Source organism: Pyrus communis, chromosome 13 (genome assembly GCF_041283825.1).
Source record: "Pyrus communis isolate YQ-2024b chromosome 13, ASM4128382v1, whole genome shotgun sequence".
In the NCBI taxonomy this organism is placed as follows: Eukaryota; Viridiplantae; Streptophyta; class Magnoliopsida; order Rosales; family Rosaceae; genus Pyrus; species Pyrus communis.
The window spans coordinates 30,980,330-30,994,050 of NC_142577.1; the positions used below are offsets into that span (position 1 = coordinate 30,980,330).

The following is a 13,721-nucleotide window of genomic DNA, read 5'->3' on the forward strand; positions in this document are numbered from 1 at the left end:
ATTCTACTAATGGCTCACAAAATTGGATCTATATCAAGTTATCCCATGTATTATGTATTTTTTAATAACTCGAATATTTTTTCACTTTATCTCCCAATGGATGAATCTTGAATCTGAATCTGTTGAAGCGTATTACTGTTGCGCATCTGCAACACGAACTTACATACCTATATATATTTTGATGCTTTTCTGGACCGTGCTGCTACTTGCAACTGCTTCTCTGCCCCTGACATGTAAAACCTCGGGCTCCTCTTTTTTTCTGAAAGTTTTATTTTCGTCCTATTCGTTATGGAATTCCGGCAATGCAAATTGCACTTTAGTTTTCTAACTTGCAATAATGCTTACTTTTAATGATTTCAATTGTTCATTACGATATATCACCAATATTTAATTTTGATCAGTTCGGATTTGATTTCTGATAATTTTAATCAATTTCTTATTATATTAAGCAGAATATAGATTGTATTGTAAGCAGCTTTTAATTAAGCAAAGTGAGCCAAGACACCAACTAGTGGTCCATTGTTATATGTTGTGGGTTCACCATGTTGAAAATTGCTTCTTTCATCGGAGAAGCCATCATTTTCATTTGGACTCACGACTGCTCCATGCAGGACATTTGGATTCGCTGCTTCTCTGTTGAACCAATCGGCGTACCCTCCTTTGCATGTCACTGGTGTCGAGTCCTTCTTGATCGATATTATTGATGCTCCTCTGTGATGAATCCGCTGTGGATAGTTTCCTCCATATCCAACCATGTAACTCATGTTATTGGCGTTTGACCCCAATATATAATCCACCTTTATCAAAACACAAAAATAAATCATTTTGTCAAAATGTTACATGTAAAAGAGCCAAAGTACTTTTCCGTAATGTAATACCTGTGATTTGACGAATGCAATAAGATCAGAAGGATTAGCGTTGCCAGCAGCACAGTTGAGGGAGGCATATTTGGTGGCCAAATAATTGGAATAGACAATGGTGGCGAAGGTAGCGGTGGCTACGTATTGAATGTTATCCCAGGACGAAAACCACAACAAGCCACCGGGTGTCTGCGGCACTTTGGTGTTCCCTTTCTGAATGCACGAGCATATGAACTCCTCTGCGTGGCTCTTGCATGCGGCCCACTTTCCTCCATTCTCAACCTTTCCCTCCAATACAAGCTGCAAGGTGTACATGTTTTATTAGTACTAATTAATCAGATATTAATTGGTAGAATTAATGGTAATTATACTAATTCATGTGGATTAGGGAGAGTGGTAGGTACTCTTGCAATCAAGATCTGTGCGCCAACGTATTTGTCATCCCATGAGAATTCGGATCTTGTTCCCCCTACGTCTTCTGCTTGCTCAACGTGATCCAGGTACCTTTTTTCATTTGTAGCACGATGTAGCCATGCTGCTGCCCACAACAGTTCATCCTGCAATCAAATCATGTACATATAATTAACTATATATGCACGTTGGCGTGTTGCTTGTAGTTGAAGTAGTTAAAAGCAAATATCTATTCTTACATGATAGCCACTACTGGCGTAGACTTTTCCGGCAGAAGGGATGCTGTCCTGATAAAGACCGGGGTGATTGCATGCAAAATCAAAAAGCTGTTTCGCGTGCGTTAGAAGCTTGGATGAGTATTGATAGTCCGAATTCTTGAAAGCGATTGAAGCTGCGGCAAAAGCAGCAGCAGTTTCGGCAGCAAGATCGGAGCCAGGATGTTGGTCATCAATCTTGAAGGCGGTTCTTGGGGTGGCCATGTCTTCCGGCCTTTGCCAACATCCATGGTCGGAATCAGGCTCACCGATCTGCGCGTAGAGCACCTCAGGCTTGGGATGCGCTTTGATCAAGTAATCCGTTCCCCACTTGATGGCATGCAACACATTTGTGAGCTCTTGCTTTGCCTTGAGTTGGCTGCCCATCTCTATTTGGCTCCACGACAACATTGTTATTGTGAATGCCATTGGAAACCCTAGCTTGAGATTGTCTCCGGCATCGTAGTATCCTCCCACCAGATCAATCTGTTCATGAATTTAATTTAGCCAATGATATAGATAGTATTGTACGGAGAGAAGAGGATGATGGAAAAAGTCTTACTCCAGCATCAGCGCCGTCTTTGAGTGCAGAATCTCCACGCCATTGCACTCTCTGCAGCTTATTATTATCCGGCAACTTTCCAGAGCGTTGACCCTCAAAATACAACAGAGACTTGGTAAGTGCTGCATGGTAATCTACCTGACACGCAATTCCATGAAGCATTACCAGCAATAAGCACCCAACCAATCCAAAAACACGACCAGTACGATCCATTAATCTCTGATTAATTAGTATAATTAATTATGTCACTCCCAGTATATGTATATATTACTATACTTATATGTGTATGTATGGCTCTCTCTCTCTCTCTCTCTCTCTCTCTCTCTCTCTCTCTCTCTCTCTCTCTCTCTCTGTCTGTCTATATATACGCTGACAGTCTGATGAATGTCGAAGGGGGCTCTCGGTCCCAAGTCATATTTATACACAGAAAAGAGAGGTAAAAATGGTCATCTATTTATTACTCGGATCTTACATCATTATACACCAAATCCACTTTATTAAACATCTGATTAATTGGATTACTTACCATTTATTTATGTAACCACACTTTAAACACTTCAACTTGTTACTATCCAAATATAATTACTCTTGAAAATCATGATTACTGTTACACCAGCTTAGCTCAAGTTTTTTTAAGAAAAGTGCGATCTTTATTAATTGGGGAAATAATCCGTACGAGGGATAGTGAATATTGAGTGAGCCTCTGTAAAAAAAAACAAGGAATCTGATATGTTTGTATTCTTTTTCATGACAAATAAATGAGAGATTTTTTAGTATGTTCAGAATACAAACATATATGCCAAATGTTATTATACAAATGGAGGGGCAGATATGCCAAATCCTATCACACAAATGGAGGGGCACTTAAAATATATATTAGGCAAAAACATATGGTATACTGCCCTACCGTTAGTTAAAACATAAAAAATTAGGCAAAAAGAATGGAGAAGTGGGGTATCGATCCCCATACCTCTCGCATGCTAAGCGAGCGCTCTACCATCTGAGCTACATCCCCTGTTGCTCCTTTTCAATTAATATGATTAATAATAAGCAATTTAAAAGGACAATCCACAAAATCACCCGCGAAACCGTGGATATTTCTTACGGATAAGAGAGATAAACGGACTTGAGAGACAGGGAGCATGAAAATGGCGACTGCTCTGCAACTGACGACGGACTTCTCCAAACGCACAGTTCTCCTCAAACCCTCTCTCGAATTCACAACCATTCCTCGCCATTTCCGGACCTCTCTATCTATACGTCGAGCTTCCTCCTCCTCTTCGTCTTCTGATTCTTCGCTCGTCAGTCGCAGGCACTTCGTTTCCGAGACGGCGGCGCTCTCTCTGTCCATCACCACTCTGCCGCTCTTTGGATCCATACTTCCGGCCAAGGCGGAGGATCCCACCCTTTCGGAGTGGGAAAAAGTTTCCCTTCCTATTGACCCCGGCGTCGTCCTTCTCGACATTGCCTTTGTGCCCGAGGACCCTAAGCACGGTAAATCCACTCTGTCTCTCTGTCTCTACAATTTGTTGTTTGGTTCCTCAGAAAATCTATGCAAGAAATGTTGAGTACTGTTCATTAAATGCTAAAATTCATTTTTAGTTGGAATTAATTCAGGGAATTAATTTTGAGTAGTTGTTGTTTAATTTCTGTGGGTAGGTTTTCTTTTGGGGACCAGGCAAACGCTTTTGGAGACGAAGGATGGCGGAGAAACTTGGGTTCCGCGTTCGATTCCGTCAGCGGAAGATGAAGATTTCAATTACAGATTCAATGCCATAAGCTTCAAAGGGAAGGAGGGTTGGATTGTTGGAAAACCTGCAATTCTGTTGCACACTTCTGATTCCGGAGACAGCTGGGAACGGATACCGCTAAGCTCTCAGCTTCCTGGAGATATGGTAAACCTTTCTATTACTCATTTAATCTCAAATATCCCTTCTTAGCATGATTCTATGCAGTTTAAGTGATATCTTATTATCTTGGTGGTGCGGTTTCTTACGAAGTAATCAAAACATTGGATGAAGTAATCAACATTGTTTTCCGTTTGGATATAGATAAGCTGAGATAAGTCAATCTGTTGTAACGTTTCCAGGTGTATATAAAGGCAACTGGTGAGAAGAGTGCAGAGATGGTGACTGATGAAGGTGCGATTTATGTGACATCAAATAGAGGCTACAACTGGAGGGCTGCTGTTCAGGAGACTGTTTCCGCTACTCTTAATAGGTATGTTGCTTCCAAAATTTTATAGTATATAACTAGATAATCTTCGAAGGAGGTCAAAATATTTCAAAGTTAAAAAATTTTGCGTATGTCGTGAAGATCTGTGATGGTTTCTTTTACTTTTCCTCAGATTTTCATCTTGTTTAAGCTGTTTACTCCTTTATTGATGATATAAAGGCATCAAGTTTCATGCATCTCCATTGCTTTTTCAGAACAGTTTCTAGTGGAATTAGTGGTGCAAGTTACTACACTGGAACTTTTAATTCAGTGAATCGCTCACCCGATGGAAAATATGTTGCTGTCTCAAGCCGTGGTAACTTCTACCTCACTTGGGAGCCTGGCCAGGTGAGTTTCTCCTCTTCTATGCAATATGGCCTTTTCCTTCTGTCTAATCACTGTGTTTTATCTTTTACCCCCTGAAAATTCAGATGCATTAAGTTGATGGGATATGCTCATGCACTCATGTTAACTGTGAAGTCTGTGATTCATTGCCTTGTTTATATTTTCAGCCATACCGGCAGCCACATAACAGAACAGTTGCAAGAAGAATTCAAAACATGGGGTGGAGAGCTGATGGTGGCCTTTGGCTCCTTGTTCGCGGAGGGGGACTTTATCTAAGCAAAGGTACCGGGGTAAGTAAATACTGTTTTGCCCTGTAAACTTATCATGCAAGAAGAATTCACCCTGTAACCTTGTTACTCTCATAGCATAGAAGCTAAGCTATTGCTTATTGTTTCAGTTAACTGAGGATTTTGAAGAAGTTCCAGTCCAAAGCCGGGGGTTTGGCATTCTTGATGTTGGGTACCGATCAAAGGTAACAGTTTTACCATTCAAGTCGTTGTCTAGTGTAAACTTCTCACTCAGTTTTTACATGTTTAGTGACTAAACATGCAGGATGAGGCTTGGGCAGCAGGGGGAAGTGGGATTTTACTGCAAACTACCAATGGTGGTAAGACATGGACCCGTGACAAAGCAGCGGATAATATTGCAGCCAATCTATACTCCGTGAAGTAAGTCTGATCTTTCCAAAAGTTTGTCCATGAATATGGTATTTCCTTGTAGTGATCTTATTTGCAGGAAGAGATTTTTCAATGTATTCGGAATACTGGAACTTAGTGTTATAATATCTATACCGGTGCAGGTTTATTGATGACAATAAAGGATTTGTGCTGGGGAATGACGGGGTCTTGCTTCGGTATCTTGGATAAAGGTTTAATCTACACATCTCTTGGGCATTCTTAAGATATGTCATCTCGTCGTTTAGAGTCGTTTTATTGACATGTGCATTTATGCAGGTCAATTTTGTAGTGGTGATGTACCACATATATGATCGATCACGTATCCAAAGCTGCCAAGAGGGGTCAATGCCTCATGCATTTGATATTGTAATTTTTCTGTAAATTATTACCATCCACGGACAGATCTTGGCAATATTTTTTACACCTTCATAGTAAGAGAATCTGTATAAGCCATTTCAAAGCCATCTATTTGGTTTCCTAGGCTGGACGAAAAGTCAATAGACAAACATTTTCGGCAGCCAATTTTTATAAATCCATGGGTAACCATCTATTCAGTTCAGTTACATAAATATTTTTCTATTGAATTTCGAATTTTTTATTTATTTAAAAGAAGGTCTTTTTTTTTGGTAAAATAACGAATAATCTAAAACGGATTTGTGTTGGGCCGAGCATCTTCGAAAGGTGCTAACGTGCATCATGAATGTTGACTAAGAAGTTTTAAAATATAGATAACATCAATTTTTTTTTTTTTTTAAGGGGCGAAAGTATACAAAGAAAACCTAATGAAATGGCAAAGCGGGGAAAGAAAAAAAATGACAAAATTGAAAATGGATAAGTGAAAACATATTTTTCCCAAAATCTTTGTAGTTGTACCTTTAATCTTGTTAAAAGAAACAGTGGTACAGATGATAATTTTTCGTAAATCTATTTTGCCATATGGTTCTCGATTTTCCTTCGGTTTTGGACAGGAGTGCAAAGAACAACGATTGATCTGGTCCGAATCAAATTAGCAATGACAAGAGGACTAAAAAGCAAACAAATAATTAGAAACTGCAGACGAAACTATAACCCCCTTTCGTATGAAAGCTTCCCCAGTTGTCTGTCACTCTTGTAGCGGGAATTGGAAAACCTCACCCAACCCACCGGACGCCGCTGCTCAGCAACACCAACTACCAACTACCAACTACCAACTACCAAGGTCTCTCTCTCTGTGTTCAAGCATGTCAGCCCTCAAATTTTGTTTAATTTATTTTTAATAAAATGTCGTAATCTCGCAGACATGCATATTTGAGTGAGAGAGGAGCAATCGAAGCAGCCAGCCATGATACTCTGTTTATCCAGTCTTTCAGCTCCAACCTCTCACCTTTTATTGAATGAATTTTCTCACTCTTTCAAGAGTCCCCAGCTTCCTCCTCTGGTACGTAATTATTGTGTTCTTTGCTATATTTTTTTATGTAATTTGCTGTAATTTCCTTTGTGTTTATTTTCCCTTGTAAGTTGTAATGTATTCATGTGTTCGGTTGCGCTATGATATGCGGTTATTTGTTCAGCAGAAAAGACAGCCCGATGGGTCTCCAAGAGCTTGTAGAGTTGTTGCTTCCTATGGATTGAAGAAACCTCCTTATAAACTTGTAAGTCAACTACTTTCTCATCTTGCTAAACCAATTTCCGGGACGTGAAATGGGGTTGGCGAAGTCAGCTTCTAGTCTCACATTAGGTGTGCATGAAGAATACAAGTTTTTCGGGTTCCTATTTGCCTTTCTTTGTCAATGTCTTGTAACCTGATTCGATTTGCAAGATACTTTAGTATGTCATTGTTTGGTTTCTCAAGTCCTTGTGGTGTAGCATTTGATTCTATGAAAGCCCTCACTTGTGGCGGTTATCCATCTCGCGGTGTAAATCTTTTTGGGTACATATTAGTATTCGGTGTCTGAGTTGCTTATTCTTGTCACATGATGATACACATTCGTGTAATTATATTATAAGTATGATAGGCATATGATATTCCTTGACTGAACTGTAATGTTTCTATTTTCAGGATGCTTTGGAGCCGTATATGAGTCAGAGAACATTGGAAGTTCACTGGGGAGGCCATCATCGAAACTATGTGGAAGGTCTGAACAAACAGCTAGAGAAGAGTGACATACTATATGGCTGCACTTTTGATGAACTTGTCAAAGCAACATATAATAATGGGAATCCTTTACCTGAATTTAAGAACGCTGCTCAGGTATCTACAAAATCGTTAGCTAATTTGTATACTTTTCTTGACTAGATCATTTTTAAATGCTATCAATGAGCTTGCATAGGGGTCACTGATCAAAGATATGAAACGTTTAGCCACAGGCTGTTACATGCTTGACTATCTTAGGTTCAAATGTACTACCACCGGACAATATATGATATGATCCTGTAGCCTGAAGCAGAACTGTGGCTTAAGCTTGTTCAAATTTTTAGTTTTCCTGATTGGTTATTCCTAAAGGTTTAGTGCAGTGTCATACTGGTTTAAGTCTGGGAATCACAAACTTGAAGTCCTGTTTTGGACATAACATGGAATAATGTTTCAAACAGGAGACCTGTTGCGTAAAGGGATTGCAACAAGGAAACTTTGTTCCATGTCTAATTTGGGGATTATGAGACGAGATCCTTTGACTTTATCGTTGTAGGTCTGGAATCATGACTTCTTTTGGGAGTCCATGCAACCGGGAGGAGGAGACATGCCCCAACTGGGTGTCCTTCAGCAGATAGAAAAGGATTTTGGTTCCTTTACTAATTTCAGAGAGAAGTTTACAGAAGCAGCACTTACACTATTTGGGTCTGGCTGGGTTTGGCTTGTTTGTAAGTCCTTCCTCATGTTAATTTCTGAACCTGTGTGAGTTAATGTGTTTGGGATTTCGAAGAATGAATTTTTCTCATATTCATGATTGGGTAATCTCAAACTCACTGTTACATTAATTTTTTTAGAGTTCACCAGCACTAAGTTTCTGTACTAATTGTGACCTTGTTTTGCTAAGTAACTCCTCTGGTTACCGATAATTTTTATTGTTTCATTTTCTCAGTAAAGAGAGAAGAGAAACGACTTCAGATAATTAAAACTTCAAATGCCATTTGCCCAACTGTTTGGGGTGATGTAGTAAGTAAAATCAATCTTCCCAATTTTGTTGTGACATTTATTTCAGCAGTTTCATTAATCATCTCTTATTCTGCAGCCTATAATCAGTTTGGATCTGTGGGAGGTGCGTAAATGATCTCTCTCGCTACTCTTTTTCCTACCCTCCCTCTCTCTCTCTCTCTTGTGGGAACTGCTAATATTTTTTCTTTTTGCTTTCTTTCTTGCAGCATGCTTATTATCTGGATTACAAGGTATGCACTGGTATCAAACTTCATTTAGTTTCCACTGGCTGGCCCTAATTTTTAATGTCTTTGGGTAACTTGTTAACAGAATGACAGAGGAAAGTACGTGGATGCGTTTATGAACAATCTTGTGTCTTGGAATGCGGCAATGGCACGCCTGGCTCGAGCTGAGGCCTTTGTGAATTTAAACGAACCTAACATCCCTGTGGCTTAGAAGGCTTGCAACACCGGCAAGATACTGAGACTAACTATTATGAAGAGACTTCCTAATGAGTTTATTGGGAGTCCAGCGGGGGTTGAGCTGCATTCGGATCATATTTTCCATAAAAAGATGTAATGCCGGTTTTTTTTTCTTCCATTGGTGTCACATCTACAACGATTTTGGTACGAGAGATGCAACCACCTTAGAGAGTAACAGTAGAGTAGATAAAGCGTATGAACACGCTTATGGTGCGTTGTGTAATAGAGCATAACAAGTGTTTCTATTTCTGTGCTGATTAATGTAGATTTCCTTTCTATTAGCTCTCTTATTACGTTATGTAACGTGTGGTTTTTACTTTTTATTCTCTATTTACTCATCAGTTTAAGCAGCCAGAAGAGATGGCCTGACTGATGGTTCATGTGGCGATGATAAACCAATGTTAGGGACACAAGATGATGAGGTTCGCTGGCTTAAGTCGTTTTATTGTATCACATTAGTTACATGAAGATGAAGCACGTCAAAAATCAATCGTCCGTCATATGGACTCTGCAAAAAAAGAAGCGATGTCCATGTCGTTATCTTGTGTCTCCACATATGTCATGATATGCAGAGAGTTTTTATGGTCAGTGCTGAGAACGATAGTGTGGACTTGAAACTAAGCAGTTTTATATATAGGTTTTTCTGTTGCCTTGTTACTTAGGAGAAATTTTTCATTGTGACGAGAACACAAGTGGTACACCATGTGTTTTAATAGAAGTGACACGTGGTGTACCATCCTATATACCGGTCACACTAAAAAATCTCTAATTAGGCTGAGTAGAGGTAGGCAGACAATAAATTATGAACAAATTCGGAATTAGGTAGCGACAATGAAATTGGAGTTAGGTTGCCGGCAACGGGAACTAAATGATGAGAGCAATTAGCGCCATCGTCAACGTAGACGGACCGGTAATAGTAGAATAGAAGCAGGGTTAGGCAGTTATACATCATCCTTTCATGTCGTCCTGAATGCAACTTTAGACAACCATCAATGCTACAAATTTGATAAGAAAGCATTAGGCTTTGACTTTGCGGAAAAAATTAGGCAAACCTTTTTACTTGTCCAAAATGTTTGACCTGAAAGCAACTAACATAGATGGACACGTTGCATAAAGATAAACTCGTTTTATGTAAATTATTTTTGGCATTATAATGCAAAAACATGGTCTAACCATCTTCTCCGGTTTGACGTTCTAAAAGGAAATGATGAGAACAAAGCCGCAGTATTCCTTGATTTACGTTGGCTCAATGAAATGAAAGGTCAACAAAGAAACACAGTGCCCATTTGAATAATTGAGCTGGGTTTTCGACTAAACCCTCAAATTCTAATTGAATACATTTGGAATGTTATAAACTTCTTTAAAATTCTAATTGAATATATCTGAATTTCTAAGGATTTTAATAAACCACCTTAAAATCCTTATTGAATACACATTGAATTTCAAAAAATCACTCAAAATCATGATTGAATACGCCTAAATTCATTAAAATCCTTCAAAATTTCAATTGAATACATCCACCCCTTAATTATTACTTTTCATTTATTAAATTTTCTGATATTATAACCACCGCTCTCCGATGCAGGTAAAACAACATGGCATAACAAAAACAGAAAAAAAACAGAAAAATGGAATTAGGAGGGAGTCTCTCTGCCAGTTGTAACGGAAATTGGGTTAAAACCAAAACAAAATTCCCATTTACAAATTTAGGAGACAAATTAAAAAGTATAAATAACATCCAAAATATTATTAATTAAAAAATAATAATCATAGCCTGGTTGTGGGGTGACGTCATCCTTAATCCTTAATCTTTAAATTTTGAGAGAGAGAAATCAGAGGGAGGGGGAGAGAAGGTAAAAACGGAAAGAGGAAAAGAGGGACTCAAAATTTCAGAGAAGAAGGGAGGAGGAGGAGGAGGCAGAAAAACGTTTCATATCATCATATCCATTCGAGATTCAGTTTCTGTACCCAACGAAGCATTGAACAAATCGCACGCTGCATTTGGAAGACACATTCGAATTCATCAGGTTGATTCGATTGGTGTTGAATCAATCAAATTCCAATCAATTACATCTCTCGCCAGCGTTGGGGGTTCCGGTTATCGTCGCGGATCGAACGATGTCGATCGCTCTCAGATTCGTACATGTACTTGGAATGGAGAGGGATGAGTTATGATCGGGAGGGAATCGGATTGTGAAAGTGAAAGTGAATGGGGGAAGAAGGTATGCTGATGGAAAGCGAGTTTTGTTCTAGTCATGCGGATCAGATGCTTTCGTCCTCTTTGCATAACCGATACAATAACTCCAACAGCAATCCAATGTTGGCTTCTTCTTCTTCGTCTTCCCCTTTTCTCCCTGTTTCGTCGCCGCCGCGGTCTACCTCTCCCGCTTTGGTAGGTGGCGGAGGCGGTGGAGCAGCGTATATAGAACACGTCGTTTCCAAGTTCGACACGCTTGCTGGCGTCGCCATCAAATACGGCGTTGAGGTACCATTTCCATTTCCATTTCCTCATCTTCACTTTTGATTTTTCGCGTTTCTCCAAAATACATGTTAATTTTGGACTTCGTCTGCTTCAATTACTGTTTTGAATTTCTTGTTTTTTGTTGGTTAATCAAATATTTGCTGGATTCTGAGAAATGTTTGAGGTTCACAGCTGACGTAGTCAATGGAAAATTGGTAATGCGAATAATTGTTTTGAGTTTTAATGTTCTTTTTGCTTCCAAAGGGGCATTGTGTTTTCAGATATATTGGAAATGTGTGTGTTTGTTTCCCAGCCTAATATCAGGCTGATTTTGTTCGTTTGCTTGTTCGATTATCAAGCTTTTTGTCGAAAATAATCGGTGTTTTGGTGATATTGTAGGTGGCCGACATCAAAAAGATGAACGGCCTTGTTACAGATCGCCAAATGTTTGGCCTCCGGTTTCTTCAGATTCCACTACCGGGGAGGCATCCTCCATCCCCATGTTTATCAGATGGTTCCAAGACTCCAGGGTAATTATATGTCTCTACTCTTAATTTGTTTGGTTATGGGACTTTTGTTCCGGAAACTGGCAGATATCATTATGTCAAAGTTGTATCCCTAAACATAATACACCTCTAGTTCTTCCCCGAAAGGAAGTGAAGCATAAGGTCGGTTCAGGGAGTAGTGGGATGTACCCCTATTGTTAGGAATTGCACTTCTGAATCAGATTCTCATATTAATCTGCACCTATTGTGTCACATTTCAGATGTTGCTTCTTTCTTGAATTGGGGCAGCCTCGATCGCAAAGTTTTATCATTTTTGGGAATGCATTTTTAGGTGATTGTGGTCTAAATGCAATGTTCTTTGTAGATAACATGTCAAGAAGATGTATATATATACAAGTCAATTTTATCTCGGTGAAATTGAACAACTAAAGTTTGTGGGTTGTCCTTAGTCTTTAAATATTGCTTAAGATTCGAGTCATGGAATGATTCGTACCGTGTTTTGCTTGTGGTTCATTTGTGGCTTACCATTTTAACACTTGCTTATGCAGCCAGACTAGTTCTGACCAGAACCCACCTCGCAGCATACAGTGTGATCTGGTTGACTCATTCGGGTCCCTTAGAGTTACTCCTCCGAAGAAACCCTCCCCGGCTATGAACTCGTTACAAAGTTATTACGGGCTGAAACCAAGAAATCAGAACTCTATAACTGAAGGTTTTGAAATGGCAGTCTACAAAAATGGAGGTTCCCATTATTTAGAAGAGGGACCATTCCTTGGAGCCTCACCAGCTTCTGACCAACCATTGAGACAATATCGAAAGTCAAGGAGCCTAGTTAAGTTGGATGAGAATAGTGAACTTTCTGATTCCATGTCTGCAGAAGGTGACCCTGATCCATTGGGGGATAAATGGATTAGAAGGCGTCAGAAATCTGAAGCAGACTTCTCTCGCACCCCTGAGAAGCTTTTGGGAGGTAACAGCGGCAGTGCCAGCAGTGCCGGGTTTTCAGCAATTTCAGGGCAGCGCTTAGCCCTTAGACCCACAGCAGCTAATAGAACTGCTTTAGGAAACGATGTTGAAGCTGGTGGCTTGAATCCTATACAAGTAGGTATGGGTGATTCTCTCACAGCAGATGGGTTATTTGGAGTGAGGAAGTCGTCAAGCACATCAAATTTGCAGGATCACGAGAGTAGCGGCTCTGCATCCATCTGGTCAACATCTAAGTGGAGTTTGAAGCCAGACTTACAAGCCTTTTCAACTGCAGCAATTGCGAAACCAATATTTGATGGTTTGCCTAAACCGATAGCAGGTCGAAGAAAAACTGCACTTGACTAATTCACTTGATTATACTATCATTGCCGATTTGATCCATATTTTTCGCATCATCCATCATTCATTACCAGCAAGCATTCAACTGGTAAGTACAAAGAAACAAGAAATCGGGACGAGAGTTGAATAACACTCTATATCCTTAATCGTTGAGGTACCAGGATACCTGCCCAAGCCGGCGGATGAACGATTGAGCGGAGCAACCGATTTTATGTGCAGATTGAAGAATACAATACTAGATAATTTGTTAGACAAACTTGTAACCATTGCGGCACATTATAGAGGATGTAGATTGCTACAGTCATTCCTTAGGTTTCTGGAACAATTTGTTCATACATTGATTATACTTGGTAATTCTTTTGCTTCTTTATTTAATTCTCTCCATTTTGTTTTCTGATGGGTTACGATGATGTATAATCTCGTTTCAGCAGTTACTTAATCCTGTTAAAACCACCTTTCTTTGCTCCGTCTTAACAATTGGTGGCAAAGTTTAGCTTAGTTTAGTCAGGGT

The 13,721-nt window shown here is 39.5% G+C and overlaps 4 protein-coding genes and 1 non-coding gene across 7 annotated transcripts; 3 read left to right on the plus strand and 2 right to left on the minus strand.

The window, feature by feature from the left end:
- Window positions 1-482: 482 nt before the first annotated feature.
- On the minus strand, window positions 483-1,969 carry LOC137735907 (endoglucanase 15-like). The gene is made up of 4 exons (XM_068475259.2): window positions 1,511-1,969; window positions 1,265-1,417; window positions 879-1,160; window positions 483-797 (listed from the first exon to the last, which is right to left on the minus strand). Exons 1-4 carry the CDS (start codon window positions 1,952-1,954, stop codon window positions 483-485), a joined length of 1,194 nt encoding a protein of 397 aa, XP_068331360.2. The 5' UTR covers window positions 1,955-1,969.
- Window positions 1,970-3,029: 1,060 nt separating this feature from the next.
- Window positions 3,030-3,102, minus strand: TRNAA-AGC (transfer RNA alanine (anticodon AGC)). Its single transcript has one exon. It is a non-coding gene; the product is annotated as a tRNA-Ala (tRNA).
- Window positions 3,103-3,189: 87 nt separating this feature from the next.
- On the plus strand, window positions 3,190-5,880 carry LOC137737589 (photosystem II stability/assembly factor HCF136, chloroplastic). 2 transcript variants are annotated; one of them, XR_015955345.1, is made up of 9 exons: window positions 3,190-3,581; window positions 3,747-3,982; window positions 4,177-4,307; window positions 4,517-4,649; window positions 4,814-4,936; window positions 5,044-5,118; window positions 5,184-5,314; window positions 5,446-5,514; window positions 5,600-5,880. XR_015955345.1 is itself a non-coding variant. In XM_068477123.2 (9 exons), exons 1-8 carry the CDS (start codon window positions 3,230-3,232, stop codon window positions 5,510-5,512), a joined length of 1,233 nt encoding a protein of 410 aa, XP_068333224.2. In that variant the 5' UTR covers window positions 3,190-3,229; the 3' UTR covers window positions 5,513-5,514; window positions 5,600-5,880. The 2 variants fall into 2 exon arrangements, 1 of the variants encoding a protein (XP_068333224.2); XM_068477123.2 differs by having other exon boundaries at window positions 5,199-5,314.
- A 498-nt stretch (window positions 5,881-6,378) lies between these two features.
- On the plus strand, window positions 6,379-9,198 carry LOC137738119 (superoxide dismutase [Fe] 3, chloroplastic). 2 transcript variants are annotated; one of them, XM_088682270.1, is made up of 9 exons: window positions 6,379-6,521; window positions 6,601-6,740; window positions 6,874-6,954; window positions 7,362-7,553; window positions 7,990-8,161; window positions 8,383-8,456; window positions 8,533-8,559; window positions 8,663-8,686; window positions 8,766-9,198. In XM_088682270.1, the coding sequence occupies exons 2-9, from the start codon at window positions 6,645-6,647 to the stop codon at window positions 8,889-8,891; spliced, it is 792 nt and encodes a 263-aa protein (XP_088538396.1). In that variant the 5' UTR covers window positions 6,379-6,521; window positions 6,601-6,644; the 3' UTR covers window positions 8,892-9,198. The 2 variants fall into 2 exon arrangements, with proteins under 2 accessions (XP_088538396.1, XP_088538398.1); XM_088682272.1 differs by having other exon boundaries at window positions 6,383-6,521; window positions 6,877-6,954.
- A 1,468-nt stretch (window positions 9,199-10,666) lies between these two features.
- On the plus strand, window positions 10,667-13,585 carry LOC137737911 (uncharacterized). The gene is made up of 3 exons (XM_068477493.2): window positions 10,667-11,402; window positions 11,778-11,908; window positions 12,433-13,585. Exons 1-3 carry the CDS (start codon window positions 11,127-11,129, stop codon window positions 13,214-13,216), a joined length of 1,191 nt encoding a protein of 396 aa, XP_068333594.2. The 5' UTR covers window positions 10,667-11,126; the 3' UTR covers window positions 13,217-13,585.
- Window positions 13,586-13,721: the final 136 nt, after the last annotated feature.